This window comes from Aquarana catesbeiana, linkage group LG04 (genome assembly GCF_042186555.1).
Source record: "Aquarana catesbeiana isolate 2022-GZ linkage group LG04, ASM4218655v1, whole genome shotgun sequence".
In the NCBI taxonomy this organism is placed as follows: domain Eukaryota; kingdom Metazoa; phylum Chordata; class Amphibia; order Anura; family Ranidae; genus Aquarana; species Aquarana catesbeiana.
The window spans coordinates 647055912-647082170 of NC_133327.1; the positions used below are offsets into that span (position 1 = coordinate 647055912).

The 26259-nt window shown below is 40.8% G+C and overlaps 1 protein-coding gene and 1 long non-coding RNA gene across 7 annotated transcripts in view; both read left to right on the forward strand.

Annotated features, from left to right (window-relative positions):
• The window catches only part of EML4 (EMAP like 4), a 264083-nt gene that overhangs the window by 185459 nt on the left and 52365 nt on the right, over positions 1–26259 (forward strand). For 3 of the 6 annotated variants that reach the window (XM_073628444.1, XM_073628447.1, XM_073628445.1), the window contains exons 4-8: positions 5183–5347; positions 11581–11709; positions 14448–14473; positions 14767–14799; positions 23027–23150. In XM_073628444.1, the coding sequence (XP_073484545.1) occupies positions 5183–5347; positions 11581–11709; positions 14448–14473; positions 14767–14799; positions 23027–23150 (477 nt within the window). The remainder of the gene's footprint in view (positions 1–5182; positions 5348–11580; positions 11710–14447; positions 14474–14766; positions 14800–23026; positions 23151–26259) is intronic. The other 3 variants (XM_073628446.1, XM_073628448.1, XM_073628449.1) reach the window with 3 other exon arrangements.
• LOC141140906 (uncharacterized) lies at positions 23157–26236 on the forward strand. Its single transcript, XR_012244013.1, has 2 exons — positions 23157–23351; positions 24779–26236. It is a non-coding gene; the product is annotated as an uncharacterized lncRNA (long non-coding RNA).

Consider the following 26259-nt stretch of genomic DNA (forward strand, 5'->3'; position numbering starts at 1 on the left):
AACTCTTAGAAGTAAGCACCACCTACAATCCCAATTTATACTGGGATTGCCCCTATAGGTTATCTCATAGTGGGGCAGTGGCTGGGATTTAGCTTTTGAGGATGAGCCGTCACACCAAAGTCAGATAATACTAGTAAAAAAGGTGCGTAGAAAAGTGCTTTCTGGTTAATCAGGAAAATCGTATACCTTATGGTTGGTAAGCGTACATTTAGGGGGCCAAGGATACTATTCAATCTAAAATATACTGTGCATTATCACTTCAAACCCCGGCTGACATTTCACATCCTACTTGTACAACTCAGGCTGTGGTATGTCCCGGGGGGGGGGGGGGCATAAAATCCCATATACACAATCCTATACCCTATCCTATGTCATCCAGAGGAAGGCAAAAAACTCCAGCAAAGCATAATCCAATTTGCCTCTCGGGGGGAACAGGAAGGAATTTTTCCCCTGCTGGAGCAAGTGGATATTCCCTGGATCAACTTTATCTATAAGGCTACTTTCACATGAGGACGCCCCAGCGTATAGCACTAGAGCGCTGCTCGTTTTTTGTGGGGCTTTTGCGCAGCTTTCATTGCAATAGGCAGGGCGTTTTGGTAGAGATAAATGCAGCGCTCCCAACCCGCCCCAAAGGTGCTGCTTGCAGGACTTTTTGGAATGTCCCACAAAGGCACCGCTCCAGTGTGAAAAGATACACTGGAATGAATGGGAGGCAGTTTTCAGGCGCTTTGCAGAGGCTATTTCTAGCGTTAAAGCGCCTGAAAACCACCCCAGTGCGAAAGGGGTCTAAATGTTGGTATCTAGTTATATTATGTACTTTTAATGGAAAACTTCATGACATTTCAAATGTAAAACTATAGGCAAAACCTTTTTTTTTTTTTTTTTTTTTTTTTTTTCCCATTTTGGATAGAGTAAGGCCTGGTTCACACCTATGTGATTTTTGGTGCTTTTTGTAGAAACGCACTGCAGTTAATTTAAAAAGTTTGCTATGGGACACATTATCATCTATGCGTTTTTTTCAGCCACTGCATTTTTGGAAAAGGGTCAGGGACTCTTTTAAATGCACAACGGTGTATTTTTGGTTCAATAGTCTTCAATGGAGAAGCTGCAGAAAAAGCATGTAGTACGATTTTGATGGGATTTTTACCACGATTTGCATTTTGTGTGGAATTTAGAAAAAAAATGAACTTGGCCTTGTTTTCTTTATATCCCACAATGTGTTGCTTCAGGACTGTTAGTTGAGGAGCAAAGAGGAAAAAAAAAAAAAAGTCGGTTTTATATATAACATATATTTTCAAACCAATATATATAAACCTAAAAATATTTTATCTTTATATTATGTGGCATATATTATATAATATGGGATCTTGGTTGATGTATATACTTTGTGATGTATATATATATTTTTTTTTTTCCTCCCTTTTTGACATGTCCTTTTTACACATCTGAGCTTCAAAGAGCTGCATGAAAAATGATTAAATTGGAGTTGCCTCACTATTTTATCCTATAAGAAATTCCATCAAAGCTAGGTTTTGATGTTCGCAAGTACAAAGTAGCACTCCATTTAATATTTATGAAAAATGTACATTTATTATCAGTTTACAGCATTATGACAAATGCAGAATTCATTATTCAAATTACATGTTGAAAAAAAAGTAGATCATATTTAAAGGATTTCACCAATTTGTTTGTAATATTTCAAACGAAGCATTGTGGATTTTTTTTTTTTTTTTTTTTTTATTCTGAACCAGGCTTGAATTTTTTCTATTTAGTTTATGAAATCTTGAGGATCCATTCACATCTACCTTATGTGCTGCCTTAATGTATGCGTTTTCGGGCATTGCTCTCACAGGCACTGAATGAAAATGTGAACACTTCCGCTTCAGTTTAAAAATTTCTTGTATGGTGTGTTTTTTTTTTTTTTTTTGTTTAATATTTAACAAACATTTATTACATTTAGGATGGGGCATACTGCAGCATACACCAATAGAAGGCTTTCCTTATCTGCACGGGGATGCACAGGTGTTCATGCTTTCCTGAGCAGTCAGTCTCATTTATGTCAAAGTGGATGTAAACCCAATGTCATCCTTTCTTAACTACTGCCATAGGGGTTATCTATAAGGATATACATGCATCCTGCATGTATCTTTACCTGTCAAATGTCTCCCCTCTGTCTGTTATGAGCCCCGAAAAACTGCAGATTCTGTGGGTGGGTCTGTTGTCTGGAGCTCGGTGGGTGGAGTCGTGATGTCAGCAGACTCCCCGCCCACCTCTACACTCCCCTTGTCAATATGCATTTTCTCCTGTGTATTTCTTACACTGAACTTCTGCTATGATCTCTAACATCCAGTGAAAAGACAGGAAAGTAACCACATGACTTCAGCATGCCAAATCATGGTGAGGTGTGGAACAGCCAATCCTTGCAGAGCTGCTGAAGAAAGGAGTGGGGGAGGGAATTAAAAAATAATGCATGTCTTAGGCTGTCACTCACAGCAAGGGGGAGGATTTGACAAAGTTTTTCTCGTTGTCAAGATTTTTCTCACTGAAAAATAAGAGGATTGCTCAGAGATGGATTAACTCTGTGTGGCAAGACTGGGCTCAAATGATAGGAAATCTTATACTCTACAGTATGATATAAAAAAAAAAAAAAATTCGGGTTTACATCCACTTTAAGATGCAACAACTGCATGGACATAGCCTCTGCTCACAGATTTACAGCTGTGCGGGTGAATGGCCCAGAACACAGACCATTTGCATTCGGGGTTGAGCACCTGCACGGCTGTTAAACTTGGAGCAGAGGCTGTGTCCATGCAGCCACTGCATCCCAAATTGAAATAGGTCTGCCTGTACAGGGATGTATATACAGAAGACCTATGCATTCCCATAGAGTCTAATGACAATCTTCTAACATACACATCCAGGTGCAGATGGGGATTTCCATTATTTTCTATTGTATTGCAGTGTCCTGTCAACCGTGTGCTGGGGATTGTGAGAGGAATTTGATCATCATAAAGGTGTCCGTTTATGAAGCAGTGATCAGCGGTGATCCCGAGGATCGCCGCTGATCACAGTCCATAAACAGTTTATGAAACAGTGATAATCGGGGGAGAACATGTTTGAACTTGTTCTCCCGCCGATTATCTCTACACACGGAGAATTCTCATGAATGACACAGTAATGGCCAGTTTATGAAGCGGTGATCTCACCGCTTCACTGGCGATCTGAGTCAGAATTCACACTCCCAGGTTCACCAGCTCAGAGGTGGTGAATCGGGGAGTGAAGAGGAAATCTGGGGGGATCTGAGGGGGAAGGAGGAAGTTTTTTAACTTCCTTATGCCTCGTTCAGACCCCCCAACACTGTAAGCATGTCCCCCTGTCATATTTATGTGTATACATATATATACATATATACATATAATGTGTATATGTATATATATATCATGTGTGTGTATATACATGTATATATAATGTGTGTGTGTGTGTGTGTGTATACATATGTGTATAATGTAGGGGGACTGTTATTTTATTAACATTAATCCACGCCGTTGAGCGGTGATAATTTATCACTGCTTGATAAACTGACATCTGGTACTATAATCTCGTAAAGTCTCACGAGATTCCAGTATCAGGGGCCGTTCTCCACTGTTTGAAGCATTTGTAGATCGCTTCACTCCTCCAAAGGTGAAGCGATCTACACCGCTTCATAAACTGGCACACAGAGGAGAAAAATCTTCACTGTGAATGCCGGAGAACGAAGCAGTGAATAGATTTCACTGCTTCATAAACGGACACCACAGTATCTACTGTGGCCAGGAAGCAGCGCTCTGCTGTTACTTAGGTATAGGATCCTGGGGAGATTTTTTATCAAAGCTAGATGGAAGTCATTTGGGGGAAGTTTAAGTCCCACTTGTCCTCCTCCGATTCCTCCTGCATTGAACTATATTGTAATTGTTTTGTCCCCCTTTATATCTTGTCCTGTATAATAATAATAAAAATTAGTGACGCCATACGGAAACCTTCTTTTTTTTTTTTTTTTTTCTCCAAAAATTCATACACATCCACTTAATGGATTTGTGTTTTATTTTTCATTAAATTGTTTCTTGGGCCTCATGCACACTGGGTGCCAAAACTCCACTTTTAACTACCGCCCGCCATATAGACAAATGACGGTGGGCGGGGTGCTCTGTTCTGGGATGACGTTGCCCCAGTCTCTCCACGCTTGCACACCCGCGGTGATCGCAGGCACACTGTGTCACTGTCACGGCTCAACCCCCATCTCAGTAAGGAGCCAATGACGTGGCTTTTTACCCATGTGATCAGCTGTGTCCATTCACAGCTGATCACATGTAAACAAGGAAATGCCAGTTATTGCCTCTCCTTGTCTCACACTGACATAGTGAGAGGAGAGCTGATCAGCGGCATTTCCTCACAGGGGAGACCTGTACAGATAATCAGGGCCTTGATCATCAGTGCAGCCCCAACAGTGCCCATTAGTGAGGCCATTTTGTATTTTTTATATACATGCCACCTTTCAGATCAGTGCTGCACATCAAGGCCACCTATCTGTGCCCATGAGTGCTGCATATTAGTGCTTCCTCATCAATGCCCTTCAGTGCCGCCTCATCACACATCAGCACACATCAGTGAAGGAGTGTGCAGTGAATTTTTTTTTCAAAATTTTCTGACAAACTAATTTTAATTTAATTTAATAAATAAAAAAAAACAAGTGGTGAATGAATACCACCAAAAGAAAGCTCTATTTGTGTGAAAAAAATAATAAAAATTGTAGTTTCAATGACAAATGTGCGGTCATGCAACACTGTACCCAAAGTGCGACAGCGCTGAAAATTGGCTTGGGCAGGAAGGGGGTAAAAGTGTCCAGTATTGAAGCGGTTAAGGGTGTTTGACTTTTTTCTTTAATTTTTAATTTTTTTTTTTTTTTTACCTCCAAACGTTCCGCCAGAAAAAAAAATGCCAAATGCATGCAACATGTAATACGCCTAATTGCTCCTTTACTTTTATGTACAGAATCCCTCCAGTGTCGCAGATGATTTATTTGTGGTTTTGTGACATTCTGTTACTCCATTACCATTTTTGTTTTTTCCTCATTTTTTTTTTTTTTTTATGTCTCCTTATATTTCATTGTCAATTATGTTTATGTTGTTTTCATTTATTTTTACAGTAGCACAGAGAAAAAGAAAGAGAGACCCCAAGGCGTCAAAGAGGAATCAAATACAAATGATCAGAGCCCATTAAATCAGGCATCTCCTTCTCCCCAACCTTCCCCACAGACCAGCCAAACACACAGGCAAAATCAGGAAAGCAGAAACGCTGCTTCAACCAAAAGGTTTATATCACACTGAGGAGGGTACAAGTGGCAAGAGTTGTAATGATTAGTCTGTGTTGTCATCCGCAGTGCCAGACTGGGGAGGGGCACAGTGTCAAGTAGCACTTTATCTGAGAGCTGCTGCTGTCTGTTCAAGAGAAAATGTGTCTCCGCATTGCCTATACAGTGTCTTTCCAGTGCCTGGCTGAGATCGCTATTGCAACAGCAGACAAAAAATTTGCAATTTTTGCTTCTCTACAGGACTTAAATTGCTTTGCTTTCCAGCTTTTGCAAAAATATTGGAGGAGAGATGGGAATACGCATTGCTTGTACAGCTCAAAATTTTAACGTTGGAAAAAGGGGCAGTTTTTTGTGCCAAATGTTTTGACACCCCTTGCCCCACTTTCATTTAAGCTACTTGTAAACACACACACTTGTTTATGTGCAGTGGTAAAGAGATTGATGTTTACGGGGTCCTCTCAGCTCTCGAAAAAGATTTTGATTGGTTGCCATCCACTTAAACTGGTCCGTGTGTGTATATAACTGAGACCAGGAAATTGGCTTAGGGGGACAAGGACATTTGCACAAAGTTTAGTGTTATGGAAGGTATAAGCACTTTGTAAATGAATAAAGGTGGATTCATCTTGTAACCACAATATACTGCACTTTTTTTTTTCCCCAAAGACTGTCCTCAAATGTGTGACTAACAGTGAATGTTTTCTACATAAAAGGTACTCTGTGTCTCAACATTGCAGCTAAATTACCTGAGCAGATCTCCACAAGTGTAAACTGTTCTTTTACTTAAGATGGAAGGAAAGGCTTGCTATTAACTCCATGCAATCAGTTACACCATATTAGTATGTCGATATGTGTAAAACGTGTTATTTTGGCCCCTTTCACACACGCGTTCCGATCGGGTCCACCTGTCAATTCTTCATGGCGGACCTGTTCCCTTTCCGTCTAGCGGATCGGATGGTAGTCGGGTGTAAATGGACAGGCGGTCTGTCTACATCCGACTGCCCATTGAGCAAAGAGCTGCATAAGCGGAGCGGACAGGAACCTGTCATCTGCTTGCTCATTGGGGATCTTTGGCTGCGATCCACTTGCTCAGCAGGGGATCTGGTCAGAGTCTGCCCTATGTGAAAGGACCCTTAGAGGCACACTTGCAGCTCTCCAGTCACTCTAGAAATCCAGAGGCTGGGAGGATAGGAGTTAGTGAAGCACATTTATTTTTGAGCACTCGGGAATAAGGAAGCTTGTGAATCCTCTTTCATGTGAAAACATAGGGCATCACAGATGGTGCGGGTCTGGGTGGGACAGGGAAGGGGACAGGTGGGGGCGAGGCTGGTCTGAGCTGTACCATGATGCTTACACGGGCAAAGGTTCCAGGTAATGCCTGTGAGCAGCCACATTTGGCTGAACTGGCACACTTTTGTCGATAGAGTTCAGGAGGAATGCTGACTGTCTAGATCAGGGGCCTTCAAACTTTCCAAATAAAGGGCCAGTCCACTGTGCTTCAGACTTGTGGAGGGCCAGACTGACCAGTGGAAGTAGAACATGTCCCAGCACTGGTGAGAGAGTACACAATTCCCCAGACATGGGCGGAATAGAGCCCCGTCTTTGGTGTCATTGGGCGGAAAGGAGCCCCATCTTTGGTGTCATTGGGCGGAAAGGAGCCCCATCTTTGGTGTCATTGGGCGGAAAGGAGCCCCATCTTTGGTGTCAGTGGGAGGAATAGAGCCTAGATAAATCAAAAACTAGAAAGAAGTTGGACTATATAGGCCAAAGAAGTAGTCTCATATAAAATCATCAATTTTTATTATACATAATGTTTAAAAACAAGGAACTGTCATAAAAGCAAATATCGTGTGGTGCCTATAGAATCAACTGTACATAAAATGATTGTAATAGTCTTGCTTGATGATTCCAATGATGGTAAGGAGGCCCTCATGTCAATGCGTTTCGCCAAGATTAAGTTTCATTAGAACGCATGAACACACTACAGTAATCTGTAGATCTGTGCAACATTAGACTTTATGGCCACTTGTAATCTATTTGATATAGACTTATTGCTGCGGTGTCCTGCTGGACCTCCCTCTGTTGCTCCGTTGCCCGTCCAGGGATCATGTGCATTTTGCTGCTAGGTTGCTGAGGCATATTCCACATGGCAAACAAAGTGATAGATTGTATTATCATATGTATAGATAACATTTAAGCACCATTTCTCTTGAGAGGATTACTGTAGTGTGCTCATGCTTCCTGATGAAGCTTAATTTTGGTGAAACATGTTGACACATGAGGACCTCCTTACTATCATTACAATTATCAAGCAAGACCATTACAGTTGATCCGATTAACACCATATTTGCTTTTATGAAATTCCTTGTTTTTAAATGTTTATAATAAAAATTGATTTTATACAAGACTCCTTGTTTGGCCTATATAGTCCGACTTCTTTCTAGTTTTACGTTTATCTATATACATAAGGATTGTTGGCCTATAGTGTCACATTAATATATATATTGGAGGAATAAGTGCTCCATTGTGCGTGTCAGTGGGAGGAATAGTGCTCCATTGTGCGTGTCAGTGGGAGGAATAAGTGCTCCATTGTGCGTGTCAGTGGGAGGAATAGTGCTCCATTGTAAGTGTCAGTGGGAGGAATAGTGCTCCATTGTGAGTGTCAGTGGGAGGAATAGTGCTCCATTGTGAGTGTCGCTGGGAAGAATAGTGCCCCATCGTTGGTATTAGTGGGAGGAATAGTACTTCAAGGGCTGGATAAATCCAAGCAAAGGGACACATCCAGCCCGCAGGCCACAGTTTGGAGACCTCTGGTCATGATTGGACTATTGTTTTTTAATCCGACAATCAGCAATTATAATAATGCACAATAGAACACTTATAGTTAATAGACATACTAACCAAGGGGAGGTTTTCATTTTTAACTGAAATTCCACTTTAAGACCCTGTTTAGTAAACATTGCTTCCAAACTAGACCAATGCAGCTGGCTCTTAGCCTTGAAGGCATCTAGTCAGTGTTTTCCTGCCCTAGATGGTTAGACTTTATTGGTACCTGACCTACACTGCCAGAGCTACTCCACCACAACACAGTACCTATATTTTTATAGAGACACCGCTCATGCCAGAGATAAAAATATTGATCAGACTGGCATCTGTTAGATGCATTTAATTTAGTTCACATTTTCTGCACTGTCCACCCCCTTTCTTTACTGTATATTTATATATTATATATTTATTGCTATGATCGGTTATAATAGATTTTGTGGTGAGTAATATTAGATTTGGAGACAGTAAGTTTTAAGAGTATTGGAGAGGTAGATCTCAAGTGTGGGAGTGTTGATTTGTAAACGGGCTGTAACGGCAATGATCTTCAGCAGTCTGTGACCATGTCCTCTAGCGTGTCCTCAGTGTTGAACAATCCCTTGTAGCGTGTCCTCGGGCTCAGTCCTATTAAGAGCCTCTAAGTATGCTGAGAATCTTTACTATAACTCAAGTGCACTTACAACCATGTGTTCCTCAGCTAAGAATGCCCTGTTCAAGCTTGTCAGGCTGAAGCCATAAATGTTTCTGTTACACACAAAGGGCATAATAAAATGCTGGCAGAGTGTCATGTTCCGCTTGAGAGGAGGAATCTGGAACTTTAGATTGTTTTATGGTTGAAAAACTGAGCTATTAACAGATTTGCAACAGCCATACAAAGGGAGATTTATCCTCACAAACATCAGCGGGAATGGGACCAGTTTGCTACACTGATTTTAATCAGGTTTAATGGCATTTTACAGAACATTAAGCTACTGTTGATATATACCAATAAAATGTTTCCGGATATAATAATGAAAAGTTATTGTACCAAATGGCATGCTTTAGAATACTTGGTCTTTTTACGAAAGGATAGCTATAGTGTATTTAAGAGTGCACATTTTAAAGTGGTTGTAATGGTAAAAGTTTTTTTTTTTTTTTTTAACTTCCTGTGCCTACAGACATCCACGATCTAACACTAACCTATCTAGCCCTGTAAATAAGAAATCGATATACATACCTTTTTTTTAAGCCAATTGGACCCAAACCCAGGCTGAGCTGTCAGCTGCGGCTTCGCTGTGGAGGAGGGTGCAAAGGACAAAGCCTACAGTGGAAGCCCCATAGTAAGTCTATGGGTGATGTCACTCCCCATTCATTTCACAGCCGTGGTTGGTGGTGTCCTCTGCAGAGCTTCCGCCGCTGGAGACCAGATCGGCTTCAAAAAAGGTATGTATACTGAATTCTTTACTGGGCTAGATAGGTTAGTGGACGTCTATAGATGCAGGGATTTTAGTTTTAAGGTGGACTTACGCTTTTAAGGTAAAAAAAAACAAACAAATTTTAATGGTAGCACAGCCCCCAGCTGCTCCTAAATACTCACCTAAACCCTATCTGGATACAGTACTGTGCACATCTGCAGCAGCTCTTCTCCCTTCTCCAATCTCCCTTGTCTCAGAGGTTTGACTGAAAGCAGTAGTAGACATTGGCTCCAGCTGCTATAAATAAAAGCCTGCCAGCAGAGAACGGGGGTGGGAGGCTGAGCCAGGCTGTGTGTTTGAATATACGCAAGCAGCCCAGCTCTAGATCAAGCATGCACGAGTGCCCCCATAGGAAGCGTGGCCTGGTCAGAGTCCAGGCTGAGGTTGCCACTCTATTCACCTTGTGGAATACCTAGATGACCAGCATTCAGGGGTTACCCCTCTTCCTCTTGAGTCCAATGTAGGAGCCAGCATGGGCTCCATCCCCTGCCTGCACTCTTTGGCAGGTGTTGTGGATGAACTAGTCTGTTTACCCCCATCCATTGAGCCTGAGCGGCACACTACCAAATAACTGGTCACTATTAGATGAACCCCCTCAGGTAGGCATCACAACTCCTTAAAACATCATAAATGGAGAGGAAAAGGACAGACTCATAGAGGTAGGTTTACTAAAATTGGAGAATCTGGTGCAGCTGTGCATGGTACCCAATAAGCTTCCGCTTGTTCAAGCTTTTGCATTAAAACCTGGAAGCTGATTGGTTTCTATGCAGGATTGCACCAGATTTTGCACGCCCCAGTTTAAGTAAATAAACCCCATAGTGAAATACTGTCACACAGCATGCATCAGCCAAGCACTATCCGCCAGCAAGTGTGAAAGTGTCAGTCGCTCACACTCCACCCAACATATTTTGTTGCTGAAGAACATCTTTCAGGGGCCAGTTCATTGATCATATATTTACTCCTTACCATTTACTTGGGCTTCTTCAGATATTAGAGGTCTCTTACAATTTCCAAGGATAGTTTGAATTTTGCCTCTTGCATGCAACAACTCTTCCATGGAATTGATAAAACTGCAGGGATACTAACTTGGTTCATCCAAAAAGAGTTTGTTCAGTAAAGGACTCCATGTTCTTCTACCTAGACTGTTCATCACTATCAGTCTTTTGTGAAGTTGTGGGACAATAGGCATGATCATATATATTTTTTTTTTTTTATTATTATTTATTTTTTGTTTCCATTTTTTAAACAGGTTTTGAATCATTACAACTCTTGCCAGGCATAGGGGTGTCTAAATGCCCTTGTATCCTCACTTATTTTAAATTTGCTGTTTTCTAAGCTTTGCTTGGGTGTCAACAATTACCCCTGCTCTTGTGATTTCCCTGTTATACTAATCTACTCCGAAATTCTCACCAAAGCATAAACTTTACTGCTAAACACTTTGCAATGTTCTCACTTCAGCTGTTTAAATAACTGACAGATTCAGCTTAAATAATGAATTGAGGACCTGCAGACAGGCATGATTCTGTGGTCATTAGCATCTCTGTGGTGTTTCCTCTTTCCGTTTGTGTCTACCTTCTTCCATATGAATATATTGTAACTTGCAAATATTGCCATATCAATGTGTGTTGTCGTCGCCCTTCATAGTCTTATGGTGGTGCCTGCCTGCTTTACTAACTAATTGTGCTTTCTCACTTAAATGTTAGGTTCACAGAATATTGTTTTTAACCCCCTCTTTGTACTTATATTTAAAAACCAGGACAGTGACAGTTCTGGTTATGGATGCCAGTCCTCTTCAAAATGGCTGTCGTGTTTTTTTTTTTTTTTTTTGTGTGCTGCTTGGGTTTTTCTTTACCTTTTTGTCATATGGCTGAGTAGACTCTGTGCAGTATCTGTCGTTGTTTGCTTGATGTTTCTTTATTGTGACATTTAAAGTAACTGTATTTTCTAAACCTCCGCCAGTATAAAGAGAACCTCCACTATTGAAAAATCACACAACGCATGGGAATCCTCTGAAGACAGTCGAAACAGGCTAATGAGGGCAGCTTCAACATCAAAACTGACCTCAAAGGCTTCCAAAGCTTCAGATAAGTAAGTATAAAAAGTTAATGGTTAACATATGACATGTCTGCTTGGCATTTCTCAGAAGGCCTGTTTTTTTTTTGTTTTGTTTTTTCTAGGCTGGTATAAACTCAATCTCAGTTGACCCAGTTTTAATGAAACCATAAAGCTTTGTAATATCAAACCCCAGTCAGCATTGATATCTATATGTAAATGTTCTTCCACCACCATGCATCCCATAGTCAGCCCACAAATCCACAAATAATGGCTGGTGGGTGTTTCCAGTCCAGCAATGGTGTTGGCAGAAGCTGCTGCTGCTAAGTCTTTATATTTATATATTGCTAAGTCTTTATATTATAGTTTGTAAGTGCTACTGAAATCTGTTGCCCAATCACTAAAATTTGATTAGGTGTAGAGGTGCCCATGGGCCTTAGATGGGGCTTGGCTAAGTTTTGTGTTTAAATGAGTTCACCTTTTGTAAAAAAAAGAAAAAAAAATGCAAGTCTTTTTGTAGGTAAAAAAATTTGCATTTTTAGTTTTTCATTTTTTTTTTTCTTACTAAGAGCCTGCAAAGCATTGCACCTGTGATTAGCAGATCGTAGGTGCAATGCAGGCTCAGTATAAGCTGTCTGCTCATACAAGCAGGTAGTTACACAATGACAGGAAGTATCAATGACAAGAAAAAATATTAAGTGCGCTTGCAATACAATAGTTATCAAATAATATTGAATCATATGTGAAAAAATATTTTTATCTCAAAGTGGTGGTGAGAGTTCTTGGAAAATTGAAACATAAATAAAAGTCCATTCATAAAAGTTCAGTGAAGGAAAAAAATATGTGAATCCAAAAGTCGGGAATCCCACATCCAATATTCAACCACTTCAAACCACATGAGAGGGAAGGGGAAGAGCGAGGTGTGAGGGGAACTTCCAAACTCCAGGTGCATCCAGATGACAGTAAGATTGAACTCTTACTAGAGTTGATGGACCTCCTCTGTGGCGAGGTCAGACACACAGGCAGATACAACCCTCTGCAGGGATATGCGGACTCCCACGTCAGGATCCTCGGATGTATGTAGTATTCCCAGGGCAGGCAGGTCACTCTGAAAACTCACTAGGATAAAAAAGGGTCTTTTTATTGCTCAGACATGCAGGGAACACTCCTCCACCATAAAACATGTTAGAAAGCCGGCAAAATAAAACGGTAGCGAACACCCGTGTACAAACATGGGGCTTTCGACGTGATGGTGTATAGTGCGTAGCCACGCCCTACATGTTTCGTCATAAATGACGTCTTCAAAGACGTCTGTGTGTCTGACCTTGCCACAGAGGAGTTTCATCAACTCTGGTAAGCGTTCAATCTTACTGTCATCTGGATGCACCTGGAGTTTGGAAGTTCCCCTCACACCTCGCTCTTCCCCTTGCCTCTCATGTGGTTTGAAGTGGTTGAATATTGGATGTGGGCTTCTCGACTATTGGATTCACATATTTTTTCCTTCACTGAACTTTTATGAATGGACTTTTACTTATGTTTCAATTTTCCAAGAACTCTCACCACCACTTTGAGATAAAAATATTTTTTCACATATGATTCAATATTATTTGATAACTATTGTATTGCAAGCGCACTTAATATTTTTTTTCTTGTTTCTGTTTACTACACTGATATTTGTGGTTTTTTGATGCAGCTGAACTTTTATTTTAGTTTATTTTGTGCTCATAGCGTGGTATTTTTTCTTTTTTATGTATAGGAAGTATCGATGAACTACCTACAGCACTCAACGGCACCCTGGTAGTTCATTGAGAACTAAAAGCTGGATGTTGCTATGGGGAATAGCAAAACCCCAAAAAACTCATGCTCGCCTAAATGGCTGCAACACTGATCCCGGCTACAGCAGTCCTCTGCCAGCTCTATCACGGGAACCGAGCTTTCAAGCACCGCTGATTGCGCAGTTCTCCCCCTTCTGCTCTGAGCAGAGAGCTGGTGACTGTCAGTCCACCGGCTTTCTGCTCAGCCCCTCCAGCGCTCACTGAAGTGCTGGGCTGTGGAGGAGGCAGGAGCAGCTCAGGCTCTGTGGCATGGTGGGGCAATCTGGGTGGGGATTCTCATGATCTTTCCTGAGCCTGGACAGGGCTTTAGCCTGCTGATGGCAGAAAACGGGGTCCTTAGGAGTAGTAGGGCCAAAAGAGCTTTAGCTATACTTCTCCATTTTAATCTCATGTCTGTAGGTGCATAAATCCCACCAGACTACAAAAACTAATAAACTCATCCCTGGTCATTTCAGTGCTGTTGTCCATTGAATTTTGTTGTTAGTTCAGGTTTTTTAATGGAACCATTTTCTTTCCTATTGAATAAAAATATTTTATTATCATCTTTCCCCACAGCAAATTAATACATGTTTTGCTGCAGTGAACTCTAAACTTGTAAAATCCTAAAACGTAGAGAATGTTTCTTGATGCCACATTAGCGCACACACTATTGTCTGTGTCGCTCGCATAACCTAGATTGAAGCCTTCCTTTTCTGAGACCTCAGTGATTGTCTGATGTGGAGAGCTGTGTAAACTGAACCACCAGAATGTAATGTACTTTTCTGGCCGTAATGTCAAATCTTGGCAGTCTCTAAACCGTTTTCAGGTTTTGCCCACACAAGCCCCTGTGATCACTAAGGCACTCAGTCACAAGCTGTAGCCAGCCCATGCCAATCAAGTAGCGGCCAACAAGTCTGAATTTGCTAATGTAAAGTAATGATGAATTATTTTTGTTTTCAGGCATAAAGATATTGTCGTCAGCCCAGGTAAAAACTCAAGACCGTGCAGCCTTTCTTATCTCATTGTGCTTACTTTTTTCTTGTGCTTACTATTATCGCTCTTCTTTTCATATGACTAAAACAAAAACTTTAATTTTGGATTTTTTTTTTTTTCTTTTAAAAACTTTTGTTAATACACAATTTTTACTCATAGTGTGTGCTTTGATTAAGTGTTCATTTCACAATAAATTTAAAATTTAGCAGCAAGATTACATGCTAAGCAGATGGAAAACTTTGTTATTCTGGCGTTATAAGTTGTTTTACTTCTGTCTCAAAACCAGCAAAAATGTCCACACGAGAAAAAAACAGCCAAGGTAAGATTGTTGCTCGGATCGTACAGCTTGGCTTTGTTTCTTCATACCTTTCTTTATGCTCTCCTGATCTAATATTTTGCTGATTTCTGCTTCTTAAAATGTGTATATTTATAGAATAAATATATATTTTATTTCTGGCATGCAGACTTCTGCCTCTTGGTTTAATTGTAACGGTAGCCCCATAATGTTTATGATGTTAGACTCTTAAAAATAGCATGTGCCTCGAATTTAAAAGACGAGTGTAGTTTTATGCCAACCATCCCTCTCACCACAATAAGCTTTTAAAACTATACGTATCAAAGGGTGTTATGAATATCAGGCTAGTTAATGATATTTGCCTTCCCCCGATTAGTGCACACAGATGGCCAGGCAGTAAACCTGCTGGCCATTGCTATGCAGTGCAAAGCAGAAATTCATAAGTAATTGCCTTTTCTCTGTTCTAAAGCATGGGGGGTCCTATTCTAAAACTAGTTTTAGCTTTTAAAAGGATAAGTTCACCCTTGGAACATGTTCCATGCCCCACCCATATTTAGGGTGGAACATGTTCTAGCTCTTGCCTCCTCTCCACCCTGATCGTCCCTTCCTGTGACAGCCGGCGAGGGTCCCTCTCCCCACACTCGCTATCAGAATTTTGAAACCGTGCCGCTGTGAAGAGCTCCAGGCACACAGCCATATCATTTATTCACAGATCACTGTGAACGAATTACAAGGCCTGTCTGCCACCGTGGCTTTTTTTTTTATGGGCTTTTGGCATGCTGATCAACTTATAGTTCACCTATTCTTCCTGCAGCTCTGAAGCTGTCAGTCGGAATGGAGGTACAGGCACAGAGCTGTAAGGAGAGTCTGCAGGAGCCTGACATTGAACTCACGATTCACTGATCACAGGTTCAATGCTCTGCAGGCTCCCAGGAAAAAAAATTCAATGTACATTTGCTTACTTGCAAAAATGTGCATTTTATTTTATTTTTTTTTTTTTTTAAGATGAACTTTGCCTTAAAAAAAATAAATAAATTACCCCTTTAACTCTGTTTTCATTTTTTAACAACCATTTGCCTGCCGTTTTTAAATCCAATTAAGTTGGCCTGAAGTAATTGCATGCCACTTTTATGCAATTTTCTATCTTAACCTTGGCGCCTCACACTTGCAGAACCTGTAAATTGAATCTTCCAGCTTTTTCTGCTGTTCATAGTCTGCTGCTGCTTTGACATAATGCTGGCTTCTTTTGACAGAAAATAAACAAACTTCATCTATTCTGTTTAAAACGCTTCTCAGATAGACTTCTTAATCAGCTTTTTTACGCTCCTCTATGAACTCTGCTTCAGCATGAAATCCTCTATAATTTGTGCATGCTGTTTCTATGCATGTTTATTGGTCTTCACTGGACTTTAGCCTTGGCCTGTGTGGCTGCACATTGATCAGACTAAGGCTGGCCATGAACAACTTGCACCCACCTCGGATATCATACTTGGTTTGAAATTAGTTTAAGGGTTCACAATGATTAAAGGATTCACACACTTGCAACTTCCAGAACATTTGCTTTCACTGACACAGACTGTCCAGCTTGTTGAAAGAAGCAGCACTAGGAATTTCATGAGCTGACTAAGAGCATGCTGATAGAAGGAGAGTGCAAAGTGACAGAGAATGAGCTTATCACTGCTTATCTCCTTCACTGTCCAGTCACAGGCTAGGGGGATGTACATGACAGCCTGGACTCAGAGGAGATAGGGTAAATGATGCTGGCTGTCAGACCGACAACATCCAGTTGTGGAAAAGTGCTGCAATGGTACAGCTCTGTATTTAGGGTAAGTATTGCAGCTCTTTTTTTTTTTTTTTTTTTTTTAAGTTTTTTGTGGGCTAGTTAGTCCTTATAGAAATGCTCCTCTAAAATGTTAGCCATATATTTTTATAAGTCCTTATGACTTTTTTTTTTAGGAAAAAAAAAATGTATTGAGAAGAGTTTGAATCTGATTCAGACCAAAGCTGGTCCAAACAAACTATTTCCTTCACTAACTGCTGCATTGTCTCTAAGCGGTGTACAAAACTGTGTGTAGCTGAAAGAGGAAGTAAACCCCAATGGGTTTTACTTCCTCTTTTGCTCACCGCAAGGCCTGCAAATTAAAAGCATAACAGGCTAGTATGCATTGCATGCTAGCCCATTATTTGACTCTTACCTGCAAATGAAGCCCACGCTGTCCCCTGTGCAGGCCACGTCCATCTTCACCCCTCTTCCTTCTCGAGTCGCGGACTTCGCCTCTGTGACTGGCCAAAGCCTCATGACGTCACTTCCGCGCATACGCCGTCAGTCATGGAACACACTGGGGGAAGAAACGACATGGTGGTCTGTTTCTACACAGCGCATGCGCCGATGATGTCGTCATCGGCACACAAGTGAAATATCTACTAAACGGCACACATTTAGGAGATATTTACACTACCTATAGATAAGCCTTATTCTAGGCTTGCCTATAGATAAAAGTAAGACAAAAGGGTTTACAACCACTTTAAGCTGCATACAGTACGCAGTGGCAGGTTTAAGCTGTGAGATGGACTTCCTGCATCACACCCAGGGCAAAACCGAGTTGGGTTAAGCAGAGCTCAGCCATTCATAGGCAGCTTTGCATTCTATGAATACAAAGCTATCTATGAATGGCTGAGTGCTACTGAGTGCTGCTCAGGTGCAGATTCAGAAAATTGCATTGCCTAGACTGCATCAGCTCTAGTTTTAGATATGGTCAAATTAATATAATGTTTTAGTCAAATTTTTGAAAACATTTTGCTGATTAACTTGTTCTTCTGTTACCTAGTTTGTGTTTTTGCATACAAGTTAGTAGATATAGTGAGAGTGTCTTAAAGTGACCAGATTTTTAAAATAAAATCCGGGGACACTTTTTTTTTTTTTTTTGGCAAATGGCACAGTACTGAATAATACACTCTGCCTCTCCCCTGCTGAACAGCAGCAGGATCGGCAGTGAGATCGTCCAGCAGGGGGCGTCAACATTTGAGCCACCAGGCTGTTTCTCAGCCAGCATGGGGTGCCCTGTCTACGTTAATCTGGGAACAGACTTGGTCCGGGGACAGTGTTCTCAGTCCGGGGACTTCTGGTCACCCTAGTTTACGTGCTTCAAACTGCAATTTTACATTGGAAGCATTAGATTCTAAAGTGTAAGTTATTATCTGTATTATAGTTATGATAGTATAGGAGGTGTGTGTATATTCCCACTCATATTTCAATTTTGCAGATAGAGCACCATAGAGGTTATGGCTACTTCTTCTACAAGTCTAACATTCAAGTCACCAAAGTGTGTATTGGCCTGTGTTGTTATTTGGGCCTGCCCATTTGGGAAAAGGCAGGTTTGCACTGTTAAACATTGGCGCTCTTCTGTCAGATGTCCCTCCTTCCACTGTCTAAAATGTCAGTTTGCTAAATCACTTGGATCCAAAAAGTTAGATTTGCTAATATCTTCCCACAAACCTAACTTTCCTGTTCCACAGTAAAAAATACAATTTCCCCTTTTTTGTTTAAAAAAGGCCGCATAAAGTACATTTACTAGGCTAGATCCAGATGGTGATGTTTAAGGCTGTAAACACACCTGTAACTGTTTAAGAACAAAATGTTATGTATTATACAATTTTTCCAGTCAGTATGAATCCTTTTCCATTTTCTCTTTCAGCATGCTGATGCAGATTCATATTTATTATAAATGCCCATATCTAGCCCCGTGCCTTTTCAGTATCATGGTCCATTATAATATATATTGCCAAATGTGCATCTGTGATCACTACACGCTTTTGCCATTTGCACTGGTGTGGAAAGCCCACAAGTTTGTTTACTTGCATGCAAATGCCAACCACGTTTCAAAAATTTAAGATATTGTTTTTTTATTATATTGCATTTAGTTTCTACCATAACTTTTTCTCTGCAGTCTTATTAAAGTAAATCTAAAGTCCATAAATGTTTTCTTTTTTCATTTTTGGTTAAAGTACGGGAGTAACTACTGTCAGTTATATATTTGTCATCTGAGTTTAAATGGGGAGGTTTCCCTTCACTTCCTGTCCTGTACACTCAACAGTAGGTGGCAGAGGAAACTGGTTTAGGATAGTTAGAGTGAATCTCCCTAAAGGGGAAACAGACAGCAATAAAAAGTAGTGCTACCATTATATCCAAATCTAAAAAAGTTTTGACTTTAGGTATACTCCAAGGACAGGTTTTGCATTTTCATACAAGCCCATGGGAATACAAAACCTGCTTGAAGCAGATCAAATGCAGGTCAGAAGGAGGTCAGCTGCAGGTCAAATGCTCATGTCTATGAATTCTGAATGATCTCAGAGGCTCCTCAAAAAGATGTCGACACAGGCTTAAAATTACAAGTCCTTAAAGGATAAGTTCACCTTTGGAACATGTTACATGTTCCACCCATTTTTAGTATGGAATGTGTAACATGTTCCAACATCTGCATTACCCCCATTCCCCCCCTCCCTGTGACAATGGGTGGGGGATCTTCTCTCCACTTTCACTGTCACAATTTAAAAATGGCACGGCCGTGTGGCAGTGTTTCCTGGGAGTGTATGCCTAAAAGTACTGCCAGACATTTCGGCTGACAGTAGTACTCAATGTACAATGAGGGCGCTGGTGACTTCCTGCTCTCAGGTAACTGCCTGCACATTGGATGTACGGGCAGACAGCTATCCTGAGAGTCTGCAGGAGCCTGAGATTGCACCCGCGATCTGCAGGCTCCTTAACAGAAAAAAAATTACACATTATTTTTTATTTTTGCCTGCCACAAAAGTGCATTTATTTTATTTATTTCAAAAGGTGAACTTATCCTTTTTAACTTTTGGCATCACTCATTTAGCAACGTTTTACTTGACACAAACAATTTTTAATCCCTTACCGCATATGGGGAGACGTTAATTCGAATGATCATGTGTTTTATTGTTATAGAGTAAAACAGTTTGCGCAGCACTTTAAAACGTGAGGACAGACAGTACAGTTAGAATACAATTTAATACAGGAGGAATCAGAAGGCCCTGCTCATTAGATCATATTTATATTCAATATTTTTTATATACAATTATTATTTTAAACAACTGCCTATACCAGCTCAACGTTTTATTATTTTAGCCTTCCAGCCAGAAGGCTTTGTGTAACATTGAGCTGCAGAAAAAAGATTTTATATTCAACGTTGAATTTTGACAAACAAGGGGCCCTAATTTTTTTAGTTAGAGCTTTTTTAATCATTTTCAAGGACACTTTGCTGTTTTTTGCTTTATCAAGCTCTCTGTTGTTCAGGGCCATATACCCAAATGTAACCTGTTTATGCATGTACTATCCAGTTCTTGTTTCCTAATGTGTATCTAAACACCAAATGCAAAAATGTAATATTTTACAGTTTATCAGTCTTTGGATGTGGTGGCTGCATTTATTGTTTTTCAGGCTAAGAACATTTTCAGGATGTGCAAAAATAACCCAAAATGCAGTGTCTTTGTCACTCCCGTTAGCTTAAAAGAAAGTACAAAGTAACTAGAATTAAATCTAATTGAGGCATGGGCTTCCTAGATACAAGAAACTGCTTTATTACTCAACAGGATACACAAAATCTCAAAAGCAGTGTGTGGATATTGAAGCTTTTGCAGGCAAAAAAAGCTTGGTATGCTTCTTTGGACACATAAGTCATACAGGAATCCTAACTCCACCGCTGCCCCCACAGCCACCGTACATATAGCACTTGGTATGGATGCACCATAATGGACAGCAACATTTTCCTCTCATGCCCCTGCTAGACAACCAACCCCCAATTCCCTCTGGCTCTGTATGAGAATGTTTTTGAGTTGTGGTCTGAGGGCCCGCTGCGTCTATATCATGTGGCCAGAGGTGGCAAAGCACTTGATATTTCAAAAATGAGACATATATGGGGGCATACACCCCTAAACTTTGAGATGGTTTCAACTCTGTAACATCATCAAGAGCCTTCAAACACCATGACAACACTTGGACTCCTTTAATCCAATATAAAAGTATTCTTGCCTACTTCAGGGCCTTCTCATGGCATCTTGCTCCTGTACAAACTGCTCCTAGCAGCGGGAAGTTTAAACACTCTGGCCTACTGGGATCAGGAACAGTCTCGCACCCCCTGACCAACACTGGTTCAAAATCTTACCCTTAATTTATACCTTCTGTCTCAATATCAATAAACCTGAGCACAACCCTAAACTCCTAGCTTGATGGTACAGAGGCTAAGTGGGCTTGAGTAGATGGGACACTCCAGTTTCTCCAATATCTTGGACATGTGGACTGGTATCCTTTCCCACATTTGGTGAGTTTCCACGCACTGAATTTTAAGAACCCCAATAGCAAAAATTACTAATGTGAACTTTCCACAGGACCCTTAGGTCACCCTTTTCCACAAAACAATTTCTTCTGTTTTTACATATAGAAATTATTGATGCCACACTTCCAGAGTGGGAACAAAAGTCTGGTCCCCAAAAATTGATCGGCTTCTGCATACAAAATATGAACAGATCCATATTTATAGAATACCTGTAAAAGCATTTAACATGTTACGGCTGTAACTTTCTATAGTGGTATTTATGTGGGTTTTTTTTAACATTTTTGCTGTTTCTTTATGAAGTGTTAAGACTTTATAAAAATGTATACAGAACCTCATCTTTATTGTGTAAACTAATAGTCCCATCACCTACCATGTAATGGAGATGAACTAGGGGAAAACCTGTTTGAAATCCAGCGTGTATGACAATAATGGCTGCCCCCATAGATACAGTGTAGATATAAAGAGACACGAGTATGGTATTTGCTTGATTACCATGTGAATATAAAGGGGGGGGGGGGGGGGGGGGAACGAATAAAGCCAACACATCTAAGGACTGGTATGTTGCAATATATGATAATTTTTTGGGGGTTTAGATGCACTTAAAGTGGTTTTAAAGCCTTAAAGTTTTTGTTGCTTTAATGCTGTACTGTGCTTAGCCATTGGCTTCCGCTCCTGCCACTCAAGTCCTATGGTGGGGGGTGGGGGGGCTGAGCCCCACTGTGTGTGCCAATAAAGGCTGGGGAACGAGCCTGCATGAGTGCTGCGAGAAGCAGCTTTCTATGGGGGCACTTGGTGGAAGGTGAGTAACTAGAGTCAGCGGGGGAACCCTAGAAGGATATGATCGGGGGCGCTTTGTGCAAAACCATTGCACAGTGCAGGTAAGTATGACATGTTTGTTATTTTAAATAAAAAAAGGAGGATTTAATAACACTTGAATAAGTTGTACATTCTGTATTCTCCAAGTAAAAAATGTATCTAAATGAAACTTTCAGCCTTGCTGAAATCTAGGAATACAGCCCATGTTGTCAAAATTAGCTTGTTAAATTTAAAATAACTGAAGGTGTCATAAGCTCCTTTATATCTTTTTTTATTATTTTTTTTTTAATCTAAGAAATACAAACTCTCAATAGGATTGAATAGAGGGTGCCAAGTGCATGTGTGAGCCTGACTGTGAGGATTTTTTTTGTGATTCTACAGCTTTGTGGGCAATATCTTGCTGACTTGGGGACAGGCAAAATATTATAAGACTACAAAGGGCAGCTGGGGGGCAGAGGGGACACTTTAGTATAAGTGTATCTGCACCTTTGGTGTATTTCACTTTAAGCACTTTGAGAGGATGTTGCACAATGCAACCTTCAGGAAAAAGACCCATTGACATCACATGTGAGGTGTAGTGACTCTTATCTGAAGTAGATCTAGAATTTATATTAGGGTTAATTTTTTTTGTCTGTTAGCCTGAGAAAAAAAGAAATTATGACTACAGGCGAACTACAGAGAGCTCAGATCTTATGGAGAGCTGAAGCCCTTTAAAATAAAAGTCCAACCGTAAAACAAAAAATAAAAAAATGGCTTTACCCCAGCTAAATGTTTAATACACATCTGTTTACTGATTGCTGTGCTTAGCTGTTCAAGCCCACTTTATTCTCGGTAACACTGCTAAGCTCTTTCAATCAATGCGGAGCAGTAAAATTGCCCAGAGAAGGATTTTAAATATATAAAAACCATATTGATGATAATACAATGAATACATTTTCTTCTTTTTTGGATATTGGCGTGGCCTTCCAAACAGCCGCTTAAGCTCTGGAGGCGGCAGAGTCAACGTTAGCTCCTTGGATGGCATATTGCTTCCAGATCTGTGCACGCTGTCTGACAACAGGTGAAATATTTTGTCTCTGCAGAAGGAGAATACATAAAAATGTTTATGCGAGGTCGACCAATCACAATGTTCATTCCTTCGGATGTGGAGAGCTATGAAGACATAAGAACAGAACTGCCACCAGAGAAGTTAAAACTGGAGTGGGTGTATCCTTAATTGTCATATATTTGGTCCTTATAGGTAGCATGCCAGTTGTTGGAACAAAGGTAACTGGTTAGAACCCTTGCCAGGATTTTATTGCTGTTTCCCCACTGAAATGAGCCCCCCTCTCCTTTTGCCCAGGTTACCATATTCCGAGAGACAGAAAATGACAACATCCAAAATTTTGCAGCTGTCCAGAACAAGAGGTGAGGATAAAGTTACTAAACCCAGGACCCTGCATTCATTATACCTGGTCTCCCACAGTGCACAGAACATGGGAATGCAATTGTTTTTGTAAATATAAGCGGCTAAATACCTTTTCTCATCAGCAGTATATAGGAGTCTTGTGACTTGTATCACTGCTTAGGCTTGTAGGAGTTTTCATTCTCCCCTGATGCTCTGTGTGGACAGTGCTGATTGGCCATGTGCTAATCACAGGCACTCACCCAAGAAAAAAGACACTCTAGCAATACTCACCAAACTGAGCATGTGCAGCCTGACTGCTAATGCTCTGTTCTATCGAGAGATGGGTTGGAGTCAGTTAAAGGAGGATCAGAGAAGACTGGATCACACAGCCTTTATACACAATACAGAGGATTAACCCCTTAGGCTCCACAGTGAGTATAACAAGCATGCTTTACTGCATATACAGACTGATTTTACTGTTGTGGGTTCATTAACACTTTAAAGGTTCAGTACACCTTTTGGAACATGTTACATTTTCCACCAATATTTAGAGTGGAACATGTTCCAGTTTTTTCCACCAGTTCCCCCTCACCTTCAGTGTGACTTTGGGCGGGGGGATCTTCTCCCATACCTGCTGTCACAATTTAAAAAACGCACAACCATGTGCATTTTTTACAGTTCTCAATGAATGAATGAACTATAACTACTGTCGGCCAGCCCAGCTGCAGCTTTCAACATTCACCCTGTATGAAGATACAGGCAGAAAGCTGCAAATTTGCACCCCTGATCCTCTGATCAGGGATACAATGCTTTCCAGGCTCCTGCAGGTGTATCCCACCTTACTGGACTCCTCCATCCAAGCACCAACGGGGTGGAATGTTGGCCTCTAGAAGGGGGCTACCACTTTTGTACACTATCTCTGATGAATGACATGTTGACTCGAGTTCATGTTAAGATTTTACAATATAATTTTTTCTTGTCACTACATTTTTAAATAAAGTTTTAAATAAATGATTTTATGATAAGTAATATGTTTTATTTCCTTTAAAAACCCAGCAAATGAGGACCTGATTCAAAAATTATACATTGGGATGATGGCAATTACACCCACGATCCTTTGAGTCTATATATCCAACTATGTTCCAGGACAGGAAATGAAGGGAACTCTCCAACAGAACCAACCTGTTAAACAAAAAAACTTAAAAAATTGGACTAAATATACATTATTTGATTATGATATGGTAGTTTCTATGTCAGTTTTGTCTGGTAAACTATAATTGTATCATTTTAGGGGTTGGCGTAGGAAATGGTCAACCTGCAGGTTTTTTTATTATATTTTTCTGTCTTAGTCCAGTTGGATAAATTTCTCTTCCCTTCCTGTCCCAAAAACGCCAACAGAAGTAAAAGAACATATCTCTAAAGGGAGAAAAAATCCTGTCTTATACAGTTGCCACTGGAATAGGGGTCATCATTGGTAGTTTTCCCATCGCCCTTCAGTCGTCTTTGTGTTACCACGTCATTTCCAGCCCGCCGATCAGCCTTCCTGTGTTCCAGCGGTGGTGATTCTTCACAACAGACAGTATTGCTTCCAGGTCAATGGCCGCAACTCCTTGTGAGCCCGAGTGGCCCCTCCAGTACCTTCCGGCAGCTGCCGGAGAAAATTTGCAGCATACCACACATATCGAGCCCCTTCTCCCAGGATATGGCATGTGAGTAATCCACAACCTGTGACTTAAGACCTGGAGTTTTTTTTTTTTTTCTTTATATTGACTTTGTGAATAAACAACTGATTGGAATTTTAATGATTCCTGGTTTTCCTAAATTTTCTCATGCTTCCCACTGGCCTTATTCACAATACAGGCGCTCCAGAATTTCTTTGGTGTTTTCTCTCACTTGGTCCCTGAAGTTTTTGAGCTGCCAGTTTTGTGTGATTTATTTATAATATACTGACTAATCCATTACTGCTGTGCCCAGTTTCTGGATATTCTATTGGTCACCAGAACAAGCAGCGATGGTGAATCTCCACAGTGGAAAGTCACGACTGCAATACATTTTGAGTTTATATTGGGGTTGATTTACTAAAACTAGAGTGCAAAATCTGGAACAAGCAGCTCTGCATGGAAACCAATCCACTTCTAACTTCAACCTGTTTAAATAGGCTTAGACAGAAAACCTGGAAGCTGGTTTCTTTGCAGTGCTTTACCAGCTTTTGCACTCATGGGACCCTTTCGCATGGGCGATCAGATAAGTTTTTCAGGTAGACCTGATCGGACCTTGCAGTCTCCCCTATGAAGGCACATGTCTGCTGACATCTGCCACTATCCAATCTGATCCTGCCTGCAAAATCCAGATGGATGGTGGTCCCATTTTCCATCCGTCTGGCGGATTGGATGAAAACAGACTGGCGCCCCTTTTCCACCTGATTTTCCCATAGGGGAGAGCGGGCCTGGGTCCGTGCCCACTCTGCACAGCGAGCAGAGAGGGACCTGTCATCAGCCTGCTTAGCAGGGATCAGCAGAGCGATCCCCCGCTGAGCAAGCGGATTCTGCAAAACAGAGGCGCCCGTGTGAAAGGGGTCTTAGGTATAGTAAATCAACCCCATTCTCTTGAAACTGATTGTAGCTATTCTAAGGCAGCTGTTACCGTAGTATGGTTGCTAAACTGCTAGTCCTAAAGCAATGTGTAGGACTTCTGCAAGTTCCCTAAACGGTCAGGTCAGCTTCAAAAGATGAATAAGCTGTAAGTGGTACCATGTGGTCTGAGAAGCTTTGTTCTAACAAAGCCTACACGTTGCATATTTGTAATGATGCAGCATCTTTATGAATGAAAAAAAGTTTATTTTAGCAAACCGGTAAATTGCTGTTAAGATGTATCTGTAAAAAAAAAAAAAAAAAAAAACCTTTAACCATATGTAATATTGCTTCTGTT